The sequence below is a fragment of the Pipra filicauda genome, unplaced genomic scaffold (genome assembly GCF_003945595.2).
Source record: "Pipra filicauda isolate LSUMZ 115617 unplaced genomic scaffold, ASM394559v2 scaffold313_size859762_pilon, whole genome shotgun sequence".
Lineage (NCBI taxonomy): Eukaryota > Metazoa > Chordata > Aves > Passeriformes > Pipridae > Pipra > Pipra filicauda.
The window spans coordinates 591,530-609,877 of record NW_024104436.1 but is presented as its reverse complement, the minus strand read 5'-3'; the positions used below and the strand labels follow the sequence as shown (position 1 = coordinate 609,877).

General features: G+C 42.1%; 1 protein-coding gene across 1 annotated transcript in view; it reads left to right on the top strand.

The window, feature by feature from the left end:
• NUAK1 (NUAK family kinase 1) overlaps positions 1-18,348 on the top strand; it is a 48,300-nt gene that overhangs the window by 16,725 nt on the left and 13,227 nt on the right. Inside the window, exons 2-3 of the mRNA XM_027715164.2 lie at positions 6,858-6,978; positions 17,545-17,696. Coding sequence (XP_027570965.1) covers positions 6,858-6,978; positions 17,545-17,696 — 273 coding nt within the window. The remainder of the gene's footprint in view (positions 1-6,857; positions 6,979-17,544; positions 17,697-18,348) is intronic.

Here is an 18,348-nt window from a genome sequence, read left to right as displayed (position 1 = left end):
GCAGTATCACCATGGAGATGATCTGGCTTTTAGGATGTGAAAACTAACAATCTCCAAAACAATGGCATTGTGTCAACCTTACTCTTTCTCTGAAAGGGAGAGCTCTCAGAGATGTGTTAGCAGATTGCACAATGCCAGACACTAATTTTGCTTCCACTCACAGTGGCCTTTTGTCCAACCTTTTAGTGAGTGCATGAAATGTTTTCAATGACCATGCAGAAGCTTGTTCTTAGAATTACATGTCCTGCATGATGCTCTTTAGTACTGCATTTGGCCAGGAGTTGGAGTCTCAAGACAGCTTTTTTTCCAGCAAATAGACACAGGAAAGATATAATCCTGTGGGAAGAGGCTTACAAGAAGTCTGCATGAGAATACCTTTGCACAACCCTTTAGATGCTTCACTTCCCCATAGGAATATCTGTCCACGGCTCCTTCTTCCCACTTGGAAGGTCTAGAGGCCAGATAGACAGGCCTTTCCATTTTCTCCTTTGTGCAACCTCTGGAAGTGCCATTTCAATGCAACTGCATCAGTATCCCTCTCCTTATCATTTGATTGCAGCCACCTTAGGGACCACACAATTTCATAGCTTTGTTTCTTTTCCTCTTGTGTTGGTGATGTCTGGGGCAAGAGCCATAGGCAGAGACTCCCCTGGAAAAAACATAATATGGTGCCAGACTTTATTCTTTCTTGCTCGACTCTGTGGGGCTGAAGAAAGAACAATGTATCTTTTCTCTCCCCACCCCCAAACATCCTCTGCCTCCCTTTCTTCCCCCCTGGTTGATCCACCTATTCTTTACCTCCACACCCCGTTGGCATTTGGCACATTTCACTTCCCACCTCCCAGTCTCAAAGAAAGGAAGCAGAGCTGTGAAACCGGCTGGGCTCGCCCACTTCCCATTGCTGGGTGGGGATGGCCTCAGTCACAGCTTTCAGAAAGGAGAGGTTTATGTGAATTTAACCCTCCCCTCCCTCTTCACCTCCCACAAATAATTTTTAATAATTTTCTTTAAGCTGCTCTTCTGACATACCTTGCAGTGGCAGCAAGCTGGTTTCCCTTTCTCAGGGGACTGATATTTTTTTGACTCTCCACAATCCTATTGCAAGAGCCTATTGGAATTTGCTGGAGCATGGGTGGTATGCACAGGCGCTGGAACCAGCTTAAAAGTCACAGTCCCCATGGTGGAAAAAAGAAGTTCGTATCTCACTACAGTCCTAAAAATAGCCTTGGTAGATAATAGGGAGTTGGAAGATTGTTTTCAATGGGACTGAATGTACTGCACACAGAGGTTGCTGGGGAAGGTCAGTGGTTTGTGACATTCAGGTGGTCAGCCTCTGCTATAGCACTCGCCGACTTAAAAATCTGTGACTGCACTGTGGCTCGTTCTACCTTTGTTTATATTCACACATCTCAGCTGGAAATGAGGCAAACGTAGGTTCATTACATTAAAACAAACACATGAACCAACTTCCTGCAATGAAGTGAAACAGCTTTTTGCTTTGATGAACATACAGCATTTTTAGCTCATGCCATAAACGATGATGCCAGCAGTGACTCAGCAGACACGGAGATTTGATATGGAATTGGGCACCTACTGCCTGCCATGCCCTTTGCCAGACGTTTAGACTTGGAGATATTTTTCTGTACGTGATGGTCTTGATCAGGCTCTGTAAAAATGAATGTCACCTGTTTTGCTCTGCTAAGCAACCGAGAAGCTTGAAAAGAAGGAAAGACATTTCTCTCGCAGATAGGACTGAATGTACAGAAACCTTTGCAACCGTCATCTTTTTGAAGTATTTATAGTTCAATTCCAGTTATTTGTATGAAACAAAAGCAAAGAAGCATGAAGTGTGTTGGAAAATATTTTATAATCTCTCTACACCAGTTCAGAGAGTGACTATAAATTCTCTTTCCAGCAAATGGAGACAGGTAATTTATTGCAGCCTTGAAGAAAGCAGCTTATTTCTCCACGCTTCCTGCCCAGCAAACTTTGCAAGCTGACTCATGGAGGGATGGGAAGCCAAAAGCTGTGCTCCCTCTTTCCTATCTGCTTCTGGAAGGCAGAGCAGCAGTGGGGCAGGGCCTATGTTTGTGCAGAACTGTTGGGAAATTCGTGGCAATATTAAAGGCTCACAACCTCCTGCTTTCTCTCCCCTCTACCATACATTTTGGGGAGGGTATTGTCTCTACCTGCTTCTGAGCAGAGGTTGGTACCAGAACTGGCAATGCAGGCAGAGGTGGTTTCAGCCCATCTCTGATGGTCTTTCTCCCCCCTGACCCCATGTGTGGGACCATGCAGCCATCAGAGCTGCAGGAGAGATACTGAGGACGTTATTGGTGTGTACAGCCAGTATTGATTCCCAGAGGGACCATCACATGGCCTAGTTTTGAGCTGTGACCTTGGTGCTTATGCATATATTTAACTTCACATGTGTGAGCTATCCCACAAGTCACTGGCCTGCTCACATGTGTGAAGTTAGGCATGTGCTAAAGTGTTTTGCCAGATTGAATACTGTGTCTATAGGGGCTTTGAGTGAACTTGAACCTATTTTGTTGGGGTTAGAGGCTTAAGATTTCATTATTAGGAATCTGATATGTTACACTCTCTGAGTGCAGGGTCTTGGAGTTATCTGAAATTCTCATTAAGACAAGAAGCTAGGAAAAATACAAATTCCTCCCCTAGTAAAGTTACTAAAAATACTATAATTAAATTATCTAAGTCTTAAACCCAGTAAAATATATTGAGAAAGTGTGGTAGAGGTATAAGTACAGTGTTTTGAGAGTACCAGAGGGACTAACAGCACTTTCTCTGCAGATCTTGAGCTGCAATATTTGGAGTAGTTAATGTAGCTGATGTAAAAAAGCATGTTGTGTTTGCCCTACTCTTGATTCATAGGCTGTGACCCTTAATAAATTTTGATGTTGCACACAGTGAAGCTGTTGCTTTCAGAGAAAGGAAAGTAAGCAGTCAAGAAAGAAAGAAAAGGACCTAAAGAATGAACAAACAAGTTCTTTCATAAGGTATTTCTCAATTGAGATTATTTGTTATTATGCTTATGTTATTCAGGTTCATCATGTAGCAGTCCCGCAAGTGGGGTTTTGAAAAATTGAGCCAGCTCTGTCTGGTGTTAAAAGCATAAGCCCACTTTGAAAACGTATTGGCTGGAATATGTTTCTGAGAAAAATACATTTAATGAAAAAAGTTACACTTCTGATATTTTAAAATACCTGTAAGAGAGGCTTGTTTTACAGTCTGATACCATAACATAGAGGTAGGGGTCTTGTTTTGCTCAGAGAGATGAAAACAATGAAATATATATATAGAGAGAGATATTATAAATACCTCAAATGCGCTTGTGATTTGTAATGTTTTCGTGAAATACTGAGAAAACCCAACTGGACTGCTTTCTTGTTTGTGCTGTTTCTTTCACATCGGTAGCCATGAGCCTGAGTATCCCTGCTGACGTGGTCTGGAGCAGACTGATGCAGGTGAAGGACACTTGGCTGGCAGAAATCCCTTTCTTAGAAGGGAAGAGCTGGAACAAACGCTGTCCTGCTGCTCCACTAATCCTGCTTTGGGATGCCACCTCTGACAGTGACAGCCTGCTGACAGCAATCACTCGCTGTTTGGCCTTTCAGACCAGGTCACCAGCAAGGCCGTGCACTCCTGGTAGCCTTTGAAATGTGGAGCCTGCCCACTTGGGGATCGTGGAGGCCACCAGGCAGATGCCAAGGGATAAAAAGTATTTATTGCAATGCCTTAGAACCTTTCGCTTTCATGAGGCTCTTTTTGAGGAGAAAACCAGCAACTGAACGTGGGGAAAGGTAAATCACCCTTTAATAACCAGATGGTTTGTTGAACTTCCACGATGTGTTGCACAGTTCGGAAGGAAGAGGCAGACAGCGAATGCTGTCGCTGCTGTCCTCATTTCCTTCAGGAGTCACATCAGCTTTCTGTTCCGATTTCCTCATCTCCTAGAAGTGGATGAATAGTGGTGTTTCACCACTTGCCTACCAAGGTTTAATTAATAAATGGTTGCACTCTGTTTTGAGCATGCTCACGTGCTGTGCAAATGGACAGTGATACTATTTCATTAGTATATGCAAGTAAACCTCGCTTACTTATGGAGTGCTTATACTGATACTGTACAAGGGGCATTCCCTCCTCCACAGCACTCTTGCTATATGTCAGGATCACAGGGGATGGTCTGACCATGGGCAGGTGGATGCTTACAGCTGCCCTGGCTCCATTTACACCACTGGAGTTAAGATATTTCATGCCTGCCAGTTGTCTTTCCTTGTTTCCAGGTGCTAGTCACTGTGAACTGAAGGAGCTGAGGGAGGGAAGAGAAAGTCTTGAATGTTAAAACCCAAGAGATGTGTTCAGCTTGAATTCTTTCCTTATATTTCCTTGCAGCCTGGATGTCACTGACAAAATCCCAAGTACTTTGACTGGGCTGTTGAATTGTACCCATGCAACTGGGAAGTGATGCTTTCAGGAGGTTAAGTACTATCTTCAAAATTCAGTTAAACTTTTAGGAATAACTGTTATGAATTAAGGCTCCTAGGTGCCTTTTAACCACTTTTCAGCATGGACTGTGGGACTCTAAACTCTCTGGTCCTATTGAAAAATATGTTCCCAGGCAACACATCTGTTTGCATTAGAATATTAATCCAAACATATATTTACAAAGTGCTGCCACGCTTTTCAATCACATTTGCACTTTTGTATCTAAAAATGTTTTCCTTTATACAATTATTCAGTAATTATATGTAGATGTACAGAAGTCCTGCCTGTGAAGCACAGTCAAGTTAGTAGGAGATTGGCATGTCCTCTGGGCTGCCTTATTACTTTACCAGCCCTGAATGGGGAAGAATTTGCTCCTCGTTGTATAGACAATGAAACCCTTCTTAAATTCTTCCTCAGAGCCAAGTACAAGGCTGTCTTTTAATAAAAAATGTGTTTTTACCCATGTCTATATTTATTTCTTGCAGGAATGCACATGCTGCTCCAAGAGCCACCCACATCCTTCTGTAGACAGGGTGTATTTGCATTTGCAGTCGGTCCCAGTGCAAACGTGGGAAGGGGGAAAAAATCTAGTGTCATCTTTATAGTTGGTTGCCTTTTCCATCTCAAAAATTACTTGGAGATTATCTTGGGCACTCATTCAATTAAGATCTGTTGTATTACCTTTTCTAGAATTATGTGCCATGTAAATAAGACCGTAGTTATATTGTTACTGTTCAAATCTTTATCCCAAATATTTGGGTCAAGAGGAAGAATAGAATTGTTTTGGTTTTAATTTGCAAATCGATTTGTCCATTGACTTCTTCTTTTTGTACTGCTGTCTCAAAGTAGGGGAGCACATGAGCATGAGCTTGATTTTAAGCACGTGCTGCAAGCTTTGGGAATTCAAGGGGATGGGGCATGTGCATAATGCTTTTTTGAACAATGTTGCTTTTCGGAGTTGAAGTCTTTGTAGGAAACCTGATCCTTTAAACTGGCTCCTGTTTGTGTACATTTCAGTCTTATAATATTTTAAGTTTTTCCCTTGTTTCTTCAATATCCTGGATGCTACGTCATATAATGAGAACAATACTGGTCATGCCACTTGCAATTACTGAAGTAGGCAGTGAAAGTTTCTTTTCTGGAGGAACTGGGAAAATCACATAAATCACAGATTTACAAATGTTTTCCCAGGAGAAGTCCACAGTAGTTGGCTGCAAAGAATGACACAATTTTGGTTTACTCATAAAAGGGTGGTCATCTCAGCAGGTCAGTGATGTTTTTCAAAGACGTATTGTTGATTTTAAGCTAGCTGGTAATTTATTCCTTGAACTCTGGCTTACAAAAATAAAGCAGGGTAAATAGTGAGTATAATAAAGGCCATGCTACCATTCAGTATGCACAATGCCCTCACCTTCCCTCTCCCACAAGCTTCTCTGCATTGTTGGCTTCTCCATTTCTCATAGGGCATGAGATGACCTCCGCGATTACTTATGGTGGTGTTCAGATAAGCCCTTTTTTCACAGGCAGCATACATACACACACTCACAAGGACTGTTATAATTTGAATTTATATTGCAAGTTTAGCTATCACTTCCTCTGTTCCCACCCTGCCTTTTGGAAGGATACCGAGTCACACGATATGCTTGTAAAAAAGGTTGCTGATTGAGGAAGGATGCAGGAAGGATATGGTTTTGCAGCGATTTCATAAGTGCTGATCTGAAAGTCTTGGGTTTATATGAGGACGAGTTTAGATGTGAATTTCAAAGATTTATTTCTTCTGATTTTTGAATAAGTCATAATTCCTAAACAGTTTGCCTGCTTTTAGAGAACTGTGGACTAACCTGTGTTAATGGGATCCTCTGTGTATTAACATGGACAAATACCAATACGTAATCAGCACCCTGGATTCCCTCCCTCTGTTTCTTCAGAGATCTCAACCTTGTTTCTGAGAAATTGTCTCCAAAGCTTCTGCTTGAAATTTTCAGATGCAGTCATGTCTTAGCAAATTTACTGCTCCTCGAAATCTCTTGGGAATTTTGCCATTTGCCTCAGAAGGAGAGTACTTAGGCTGGCACAGAGATCCTTCCAAGAAGTGCTGTGTTCCCCCTCAGTGAAGTCTTAAGACCTGAAGACTCTAAAACTTCATGTCACCCATTACTGTAATGAGAGTGTATTTATTGCTATAAAATGAGGGAGCTGGGGCATGGAGGTTTGTGTTTGAAAACTTTGTTTTGGTCATTCCATTCTGCCGACATCTAACATCTGTATTTTATTTTTTGAACTCTTCTTAATGGATTAGATGCATCTGTTCAGTTCTAAGAATAATGCTTGATTTCCTGAATTTATAGGTTGCAATAAAATCCATTCGTAAGGACAAAATTAAGGATGAACAAGATATGGTTCACATCAGACGGGAGATTGAGATCATGTCATCCCTCAGCCACCCTCATATCATCACCATATATGAAGGTTAGTGAATGTCATTTTCCTCTCTGAGTCCTCTGTTACATTCTTGCAGACCTGTTGTTCATGTTTCTTGAGATGGTGCACCAAACAAACTCCTACTCCTAGTGTAACCCATCCCTTACCAACGAGACTGCTTTGAGCACTACCTTCCCTCTGAGCTACCAGTGTTTCACAGGTGCATAACCCTTTGCTTGGAAGAGCTTCTTTCTGTGTGAGTTAAGCACTGCGTCCATGGCAGGTGGGTAATTGTGGCATGTATCACCTCATCTCCTCGCTCTCATTGGACAGTTCAGTTTCATTTCATCCTCACTCTTAAACCAGCCTGATGTCTGTGTCTGTTCCCAGCCCCTAAACCAGTCCTTGTATGCTTTATTTTCCCTGGACTGCACAAGGCTGATCTTATCTGCTCTAGGACTTTGGTCCTCCCTTACTTGCCAGTTGTCGTTGCTGCTTTTCCCCCTGAATCCCAGCATCCATTTCCTATCCACCTTCTCACACTTTCCTGTCAGTCTGGTCGCTGGCTTATCATTCCTGTTTCCTTATCCTGCCTTCCCCCTCTAACTCCTTTCTTCCTGGGACACAGCTGGGAAGCCTGCTAATTCCTGCCTCCCGGAGCTGCTCCCTAGTCTTACAGCAAGGAACAGGAAGCCAGGGGCATTCCTCCCTGATTTGCCAGTTTGTTTGTTTATATATTCATAAAGTGTCACTCTGTAGTAAAATCTCCTCTGCCTTCCTTCCTTCCTTCCTTCCTTTCTTTCTTCCTCAAGTAACATCCCAGCACTAGCTGAGAGGTTCGGGCTGGGTACATGCTAAAAGACACCAGCCCAAAGGTCTGTTGCTGCGAGGAGGGTGGCTGCTTGGTGGACCCACGTTGTAGATTCCAGAGGTTCAGAGGGACCTGGGTCGGGCGACCTTGTCCCTGGAAATCACATCTTCTCCTGTGTGCAGAGCAGGCAGCTTGAATTTAGCCCTACATGTTTACACAGACGTGAGGTAAATGCACAAGGTGATGATATGTGTATGGCAGCTCTGCTCGGAGAGTTGAGACAACTGATTAAAACAAGGGCTGTCTTGGCGTACTGTTACAGTATCGCATATTGAGTTATTCAAAAGCATGTTCTGGTACTTGAAAAGAGATGAGTATCTGTCTTTTTATTGAATAAACTCATAAAAGAATCTGGGAACAGAAAAGGGGAGGGATGCTGTGTCAGCATGTGGGTTGCAAATGGAACAAAAGTTACTTCAAATGTGGACGGGAACTTGGAAAGAAAAAAGATTAAGCATGCTGTGGTCCTTTGACCAATTGCCCTTCTCATCCTTACTTTAAATAGTTTTTACTGAGTTAAAACATTTGTAAAAGTTAAAAAGATTACAGCATTTTTAGGAAGCAGACAATAAAGTCCTGTGAGAGCAAAACTTCCTCCTCTGGCCCTGCGGGAGGGAGGAGCAGTGCTTCTGCAGCAGACCCAGTCAAGCTCCACGATAGAGAGTTCATCCTGTCTGCAGGAGGATGAGCACCTATGTCAGGTGATGGTTTATTTTCCAAGCAGTCAGTCAGTACTTGGCCTTTAGCAGCCAATGCTGTAACTTAGATGTGGTAGCACTGGGAAGATGTGTTGTTGTGCAACTGAACCCACAGGAGCAGTCACATACTGCCCAGAGGTAAGGATGTGAGCTCAGGGATCCTTATATACGTGCTTCATTATAAGCTGAAGGATACTTGTAGTGAAGTTAAGGGACTACATCTAGGACTGAAGTATTTGTAGCCTCTTGAAGCTGGATTTTAAACACATGGCTGTTCCTCTTGAGTGATGCATAAAGAGTGATAATATTGCTATCCCCTGACACAAAATGATGAAGTCAGTAAATCCTGAGAGATGGGCTTAATCTCGCCAAATTTAAGTGATCCATCATTTATGCAGTTGGTGTATGCTACAAGTCTGAAGAGTCCCTCTCTAGTCAAGAGGGATCAGCGCCTTCACAGATGCTGGCTGCCTCCTGGGAGATGTTTTTTCAGATAGGTGGGATAAATGACATATTGGAGGCTCCTGTTGGTTATAGATGGAGTCTAGCTGACTAACTTAGATCAGATGCTTAACTTTTAAATTGAAGCCACCCCAGAGATATTTTTCTCCTCTCTCACAAATTGTTACTGTAGGTTTTCAGACTGCCACTGCAAGTCTGACAGCGCTTTCAGTAGGTGCACAGATACACCTACCATGGACAATGCTGTATCTTCCTGTAATATCTTTGGAAGTTCTTTGTATTGCATTTGCAAACATGTGTTTTCTTTAAGTAGCATCCCTGTTTAGGTATCCTTTTGACCTTCCTGCTTAGAAGCAATTAACCTCTGAATTTGTCAACTTGATTTAAACACAAGCTTTTTTTTTTTTTTTTTGATACCAAGCTAATTCAGATATGTGGAGACAAAGCTTTCCAGTTTAGAGATCTTTTTTGTAATCTAATCAAAAGACATGTACCTTCCCTCTTACTGTGAGGGCAGATGTACCGTTGTGACTCCAAAGAAATTCCATTCTCTCAGCAGGACTGTAATTGGCAATCTGTTGAGTATGGCTGTGAGGGAAGTGCTCTTTCAAGTGACTTTAAACTCCTTGAAAGGGAGTGGATACATGAAGTTGGCTTTGCTGGCAGTGTTCTGATTTCAGCATATAAATTTTAATTTATAGAATAATGTCTCTGTCCATTCATCTGTCTGTCTCTCCCCTGACCCCCCCCTTCCCCTGCCCTATTTCTTTCTTGCCTTGAAAACTCCAGGATTTTATAATAAAGCCTTTAAGAGCTAACATATTTTTCCAGGGGTAGCCTGAGTGCAAAATCTATCTCATCTGGCAATACTTTATAAAAGTTAAACCAGGGAAAGAACATCAGACCCAATTCTGCAAACATTTAAACACATGTTAGGCCAATCATGAGGGTGAAGTTAGGCTTGCTACATTCAGGAGTGAGCTCTTGAGTCCTTGTAGTGTGAACTACAGTTGTCTACATGACTGTTTCTGTGCTGAAAAAGTTGTCCTTGGTCAGCATAAGCATACAGAGAAGTCTTGGCCATTTGCTATATGCACTTAAAAATGAACAGCTAACATGATTGTAGAAATAGTTTAATGAAGATATTCCCTGAAGAATGAATAAATATTAGGGTCACATTTTGGTGCCGAGGGAACACGATGGCATTAGCGTAAACGAGTAACTGCAGAAAAGCACGTGCTGAAGTGCTTGGCTGGGTTGGGGCCAGAATGCTTATAATGGTGCTGGACCCTTTGCATCCACAAGGCACAAAATATGGATTTCCTGAGTAAGATGTACTTCTTACTTTTTTTATTATTAGGTTGCGTTTTTGGTACCCTTAAGAAAAAGCACAGAGATTCTCTGTCATATGTGTCTGCCAGTCCACAATGGCTTTAGCTAGGTTGCATGCTTTGGTTAGTCGGGAAACTGGTTCAGCTCTTCTATACTTTCAAATCCCAAAGGCAATGGAAGAAGATCTGACAGTGTGTAATGGCAGTGGCAAAATATTCCAGGATACTCATCTAACTTGCCAAATACTTGCTCAGTCTCACATTTTGTGCCAGATTTCATGCAAGAAAAAATAAACACACACTTGATATTTCAGACACACATAGGCCTGTCTCCAGTGTGGGGCTCCTTGAATTGTGTCAGTCAAGTCACCGTGTCATCAGCAAAAACATCTGCATTGCCAAAAATCTGCCTGGGTGGCAGCTGGCAAGGTGTGTGACATGAACCACTGCTGAGGAGCTGCATCCCCTGCAGCAGCACTGGCTCAGTCCAGTGTCCCCCACCATCGGCTGCAACACGCACCTCTGGAGGGACAGGCAGCCAGGGACCGGAGTGGCAGCTCACGCCACTGTCGGGTTTGTGCAGGGGCAGAGCGGTTATGTGTCTCAGGCTGACAGTTCTCGGGAGAAAATACCAGCCTCTATCCCAGCCCTGCTATCTCCTGGCTTTCAGACATAATCAAAACAAACTTTGGTGCCTGATGACCCCATCCCTTCTGTGTGCAAAACACCTGAAAAAGTCAAAAGTCCCTTAAAACATTACATGGATGACTGGGCTGGAATCAAGAAGGATGGAAGGTGGAAGGCTGAAGTGATTCTATTTTTTTTTGTTTGGCTGAGAGAAAGTACTTCAGCAGTGATACTATTTAACCACATTTCTAATTGATTTCCTCTAATTATGTAGGCTTTTGACCTTCGAGTGCTTTATTCCCTTTGTTTTCAGTTGATAACATCCAAGAACATAAAGTAATATTTCAAGTGTCTGGCGATAGTAATGAAACAAGAATAAATAAACTTAACTCTTCAGTTACCATACCCCAGCTTTATGAATTTCCTGTCATTCAGGGTGATTGCCTAAACTGCGCTTTGTCAGACATGACATAAACTCAAATGTGGGAGGTCACTGACAGGTCCAATTCAGATGTCAAAATGCTTGCAAGCAGTGATGAAATTTATTTCTATATTCCCATTTACACAATCGTCCCACTGCAATGTAAATATTTGCTTGTCTGAAGTTCCTTGGCACTTTTAATCATAATTTAAAAAAAGGGGAATTAGCTCTTGGGTTCTTTGCTGAAACAAAAGACAATTAGCGTAACATGTTATTGTGGCCAAATTAGCAACTGTCACTTTTCCTTCCTTTTTAAAGAGTAAACCGTCACAATCTGCATATCCTCAGTCTCGCTCTCTAAGAAACTACCTCACCAAGGATAATGGTTCTCGTTCTGATTTAATCTTCTCACTGGGGAGTAAATTATAGCATGCTGTCTGATTTAAAAAGATTATTGCAGGATCTTAACTACATTCCTTTAATTTAAAAAGAGATGCAATTTGGCTGAATAAGTCCATAATTCAGGAAAATGATTTAATACAAGCTTAGCATTAAAACATCTACTATACATCTTGCTATCTTCAATTATAATTAAGCATATGTGTAAATTTATGTGTATGCATACAAGTGGTTTTCTCATTGGGACCTTGGATATTTTCATGACTGCTGTATGCTCTATTAAAAACAGTAATAAAATACTACTACTACAAAAAAAAAAAAAAAGCCAAATAAAAAGCATGCCAAGGGGCTCTGAAGCTTTCAAAGCAGTCAAGAACATGGAAGTTGCATCAGGCTGAATTTCTAAGGTAAAAGACCGTTTTCAGTACTCACATGTCTTTTTGAAGAATAATTCAAGCCTTATTACACAAGGGAGGTAATTGGGTCATACATGACTTTTCTGAATGAAAAGGTTATTCTAGTCTGCATCTCCAAAATTAAAAACAAACTCACTTGTTCTTTTGATTTGGCTGACCTTTAATAAAAGAGCATTTTGTAGCAGTGGAAAGGTACTTCTGTCTGCGGCTGTTAGGAGAGTAATAAAAATACCGCTGAATGGAAAGACACCAGATGGAAGGAATGTCAACATACTGGAACTAATTTAGGAGATTGCTCTGATAGAGAGCAAAGGCATGAGGAGAATTCAAATGGTTCCAGTGCAAAGAGATTGGCCGCCCCTCTTAAACTAACAAACTAAAATCCTTACCCCAGGGTTACATGTAAACCAAATGGAATCAGCCCACGAGGAGGTAGTCCATTAAGGGGGGAGGGGGGAAATGCACACCCCCCCCTGTTGTCGGCACTCGCTCTAACTTTAGTATCCTATAAGCTTGGAGGAAGGGCAAAAGCCTTCTGCTTTGTTTTGCTTTTTAAATTTGGTAGTAAATCCAAATTGAACTGTCCTAATAGAGAAGTGTACAATGTACCGTTGAATCTTTCTGACCGATGTTTGCACAACCATGCTCACGTGGGCTTTCAACAATTTTAGGGTGAAGCGCATCTTAGCATTTAAGAAGGATAGTGAGTATGTCCCGTGAATTTAAGAGGAGGTGACTTCAGTGTAGCTAAAGGGAAGAATTTGGCAGTAGGGTTGAAAAGAAGAGTGCTGATGAGCAAGGGATCCCAACACAACCAGCGCTATTCAGAAAATGGGAAGCTGTAGATGGAAGCTGAGTTCATAATTTCACAGCCTCTAAATATAAATAAGTGGAGACATTATATCCAAGAATTATTGCTGTAGTAGAACAACCTGTGAGAGAGACAGATTGTTGATATTACAAAATGTACTTTGTCTCAGATATGTCTTTGATAGTGAGAAATGAAGTTCTTTCCCAGTTTCACATTTATATTCTTCAATGAGCTCTGAAGCCAGCAGATTTGGCTTCAATTATCAGCCTAGAAGTGTAGAACTTTTTTTCTGTCATTTTAAAAAAAAAGAAATAAACAAACACATTAGAGAAGTTGTAAGAAACCTTTCTTTGACCACTGCATGTTAAGCACCCTTTGCTGCTTGGGTTGCCAAGGCTCTTGGGGTGAACAGACTAAGCCCAAGCAAGCTTGTATCCCACTGGAAAATTCTGTTTCTTCACACTGCTGTGACCAATTTCCTAGTACATTAACACAGTACTCTGCTCATCTCCTGGGGATACAATCACATTCCTCACACCTTGTGGTACATGCTGTTCCTGGTTCCTGATGTGCTGTCACAGTGCTATCCCTGCTTCCTCCCCTGTGGCCACATGGAAGTGTAGGCATCTCAGAAGTCAATTCTTCAACTGGCAGGCTGTGTCTGCAGGGGAATACTAGCGATTTGCAACCACTACCCTACCCTATACCACTTGACCACTATGGCTGAGGTAGTGCAGCAGCCCTCCCACCACATCAAGGCCTTGCTGCAGCTCTCTCAGTATAACTCAGCTTGCAGAGTGGTGAAAATAAACACAGTGGCTCAGAAATAAATGACACACAGCAAGCATTTCTCCTGCTGCTGTTTCCTCTAATATGTGGTGCTCATGCCTCGTATCTAAGCAACCCCTATCTCTTGATTTTTGATTGACAGGCCATCTCTCCTGCTATCCATGTCTGGGTGTTGATAGCGACAGTTCTTACTGACAGTTCTCCACTTATTTGGCCAGCTGTTTGCAGAGTTTGAAAGAAGCTAGAGCAGCCCCACCTTATTTATATATAACCTCCCTCCTTCCCTTGACCTTGCTCAGAGTTGAGGAGCAGCCTTGTACAACACGGCCGTCCCAGCAGTAACACGCTGTAGGATGTTCCTGGGGTGGATGTTCCTGGATGTTCCTGCCAAAGCCACGTTTCTCCGTTGGCAGTAGGTGCAGCCAGGATTCAGGCACACTTCTAGGTGGGGGTGAGCTTTGGAATGAATATGCAGTAGGATGGCAGGTAATAAATCGTCTGCAACAAAAACAAAGAGTGAACCATGCAGTCCCAGAACCTATATGGAAGCGATACGTCTGTCATCAGCCTGCAGGTTACAGCCCAGGTGCTAACAGGGCAGGATATTTATTACCTCATTATTATTTGCAGTAAGTCAATCCAACATTTAATTAATGCCCCAGTCTCTTCCCCCAGCCATTGGCCACAAGGCTTTCTTGAGCATAGATTTGTAAAACTACATGCTGTGCTCAGAAGGGAAATTCAGAAGTGCCTATGTGAAACCTGCCTGACATCCTAAATACTACTGTGGAAATTCATGGTGTTCTTGGCTGATGGTCTGAGACTTGCCAGAATACCACTCTGTCACATCCCCGATAGTTTTGACCACCAAGTTCCTCTTTAAGATTATGTGTGTGTATAGACATAAATTCCACTGCCTTTCAACTTCCTCTTCCTTCAGTGGCAGCTCTCATTTTAGATTTTTTTGTCTGCTGTTCAGTTCGCTCTCCGCAGGAAAGTAGCTGTGTGCCCTCTCATGAGATTCAGCTGGTATGATGGAGATGCTCTGAGCTGAAATGAAGCAGTTGTGAAAAAATACCTCCCCATTCATCTCTGCCACTTGGCAGAGAAATTAATTGCTGTTTAATTCTGTAATCATTCAGCTATGATGATGAGGAGGAGGCCTCTGTAATGTCATTTAAGTTCAAGGATAGTTTCCCTCTCACAATGCTCCCTCATGAAGGAGAATGTGCCAATTTGTCCCAAGTGTGCTGGTAAACTGAAAGTGGAATATGAGTTACTGAGATGATTCTATTCTCATCTATTCTAGCGTGGCTCTATGACAAAAATTTGAAATTTGGAACAGTGATTTATGCTTTCCTAAATTCAATTTGAAGGTATTATCTCAGTTTCCTAGAGGGCATAAGACAAAATTTGAAATGGAAAATGCCTTTAAATGCGCATTCCTCCAAATGAAGTGCTTTCCACCTCATTTCTCTAGAAATGTTGGAAAATATATCTGGATCAGGACTTGTATTAATATGGTGAATTTGAGTCAAAAAAAATTAGATTTTGGAATTTAAAACTTCAGAACATCAAGGATGATTTGAGAAAGCTCTCGTGACTGAGTGATGCAGGCAAAATTTTAACGAAAACAGGCTGTAAGAATGCTCCATCGTGGCAGGGCTGTTACTGCTGTTACTGTCAGCAGCAGCACTGAACACCTGGTAGGGCATCAGCAGCTGGGGGAGTGGGGTGGGAAGAGCCCATAGCTGAGGGTGGTCCTCAGTTGGAACTGCTTGGGATGTGCACTCCCATGAGAGTGCACTGAGATCATTAGTACCATGTGGCAACTTCACTTGTATGTGCATGATACAATAAGCCCTAACTCATGGAATCAGCTGGGTTTTTGGGGGGAGTGGGGATTTGTTGTTGTTGTTGTTGTGGTGGTGTTAGTTTGTTTTAAAGCAGATCTCTTAAATAAGAGCGTTTTTAGTGATTTGTCTCAGCTTACTGAAAAGATTTCTTTTTGCCTTCTTAAACAAGTATATACCTAACAAGCCTTTCCAAGCTCAGAGAAACAAATGTGTGCATTACCCTTTATTGATAACACACCACAGCACTTCCCTATATGACACGGGGCACGTTCAGTTTTTCCCAGACAATATCAGTCTGTCATTCTTGGAGAGGATACTGTATGTATAATCCATCCAGAGACAGCTCGTCCAGTTTCCAAAGTTTATTGCTAATGAGGATGCACATAGGATGTAATCACTTGCAGGAGCCTCTGCTTCGGGGTACAGTGAGGCCAGCAGACAAGTAAGCAGCCAATTTTATCTGGCTGTTTGCTCTCCCTTTTATCAGAGCTGCTTGGCTGGGGTTCAAGGGTGTTAGAGGGAACTGCAAAGGCTTTGGCTTGTAGATTTGAGTGACAAGGTGTGAGAGGACATGAGACAAAGCCTAAGAGAAGCAAGAATCTGTGTGTTGAGAGAGGCAGCTTCGCATTTCACTGCAAAAGCTGAAGGTTGATTTTGGTTTTTTTTAAAATCACTAAGGACTACTGGCTGAGCTTTACTGAAGAGATATAGGAAGGCATCATTCCAGTAGGGCTGGTCAAAACTAGCATCCATTTGTAATAAACCCTTTAACCTCATTAATTTGTAGGTGCCTTGCTGCTAGTGTGACCTAGCCTCAGCAGGCTGCTGCCACAGATAAAAAGAAAAGGAAAATTACCATGTTTTCATCTAGCGGTGGCTATTTATGGCAGGTGCAGGAAGTTTCCAGTGGGTTGCAGTGGATTTTCAGTGACAGAAGGGAAGAACTATGTAGCAGGCAGGGCATTACAGCAATTCCAAACTAACAGCCTGTTTTACTAGATTAAGTATTAGTTATCTGCCACTCACAGTGAAGTCCTTGACAGCATGTGACACAGAGTACTCTTAGCCCCAAAGAAGACTCAGGTCATGACGTGTATTAGACGAATTTTCCTTGCACTGCTTACGTCAGAGTCGTGCACTGCTGCCGGCTCTGCGCGAGTGACAGAGGATTACAGCGTGCCATCTGAGGCGTGCAGTGGGACATGAAGTGGTGGCAGGAGATAAGTAAGCTTGAGGATGAGTTGGGTACATGAGGTAGGGTACAGAGCCATACTGAGAAGAGCTGTACAGCTCTGGTGATGTTGCAGCCACAGCTAGCTCAAGCGTCCATGACAACCATGCTGTTGCACAGCATTGGTGTGGAAGAGGACATGTGTATGAGTTCACTTGTTGGATTTTGATGTTAGGTGAAGGCCAGCCAACAGCAAATTGCCAAATGGCAATCCTGTGTCAAACAGTCATTGAAGACAAGAATTTATTATGCCTTCTATTAACCCTTTCCAAATGATGTGAGGGCTCCAGTTTGCTTCTGTTCTATGGCTTCAAGAGAGCTACTGGTAAGAGGAAGTCCCTGTTGGAGCAGGAGCTAGTATTCAGGTGTCACTGGCACAAGTATCTACCTACGTCACTAGGATCAAGTTGACTTTGCCACCCTTTGACCCCATATTGTTGAGGCAAAGAGCTTCCTTCGTGTAGCCATATCAAAGTGAAGAACAGCCTCAACTTCTTCTCTTGTCTGAGATGATGTAAACTTCCTCTGGTAGAAAGTAGCTTTGGAACTTGCTTTTTGCAGTGGCATAGGTACGTATTTCCAGGCTTCAGTGGTGATGTAGGATGTGTTCAGACATCCCGAGTCATCTTCACTCTTTAAAGTGTCAGTTTTCAAATGTTGGATCAACTGTGGTGTTTTTTTCTTTTCTTTTATTCTGTGCAGTGTTTGAAAATAAAGATAAGATTGTGATCATCATGGAGTATGCAAGTAAAGGAGAGTTGTATGATTACATCAGTGAGAGGCGGCGATTAAGTGAAAGAGAGACAAGACACTTCTTTCGACAAATAGTCTCTGCTGTACATTACTGCCACAAGGTGAGCAAAGGATTTAATATTAAAAAATGCTATTTGAAGGCTGATTACTGACATATTTCAAAGCATGTCTGAGTCAACAACATTCATTATTAAGTATCAGAGCATGTGATTTTATCAGTACAGCAGGAGATCTTCATTAAAAGTGCAACACTGAACTAGTGCCTGTTTTTGAAGACTAATGATGTTTTCCTGTGTTATGGCAGATACCAGCCACTCCCTTACTTTAGCCCTACATTGCATTTTTGCCTTTGAAATGGTTCTCCTGACATTAAAAAACAAAAATTCCAGCATGAGCTAGAGAAGGCATCCCATATAACTTCTACAGCATTTGTATTAATGCACTCAAACAAATGATAGTTTGCAATGTGAATATACTAATGAACAACTTTAGAATAGAAGATACAGTATATGAAAGAAAAAGTCAAGAGAAAGGTATGAGGTTGACGTATGAGCTTTAGCATTTACTCATTCTGGATAGATAAAAGTAATTTCTTCAAATGTAGTGGAGATGATGTAGAAAGATACCATTTGCAGATGACCTTTTCCATCATGGTAGCCACTTGGAATGACAGTTTAAGCAATTAAACCCAAGGTAGCTGTCATCATGGACTTTGTAGCCCTGCGTATGAACCAACCTCATAGAGCCAAAACT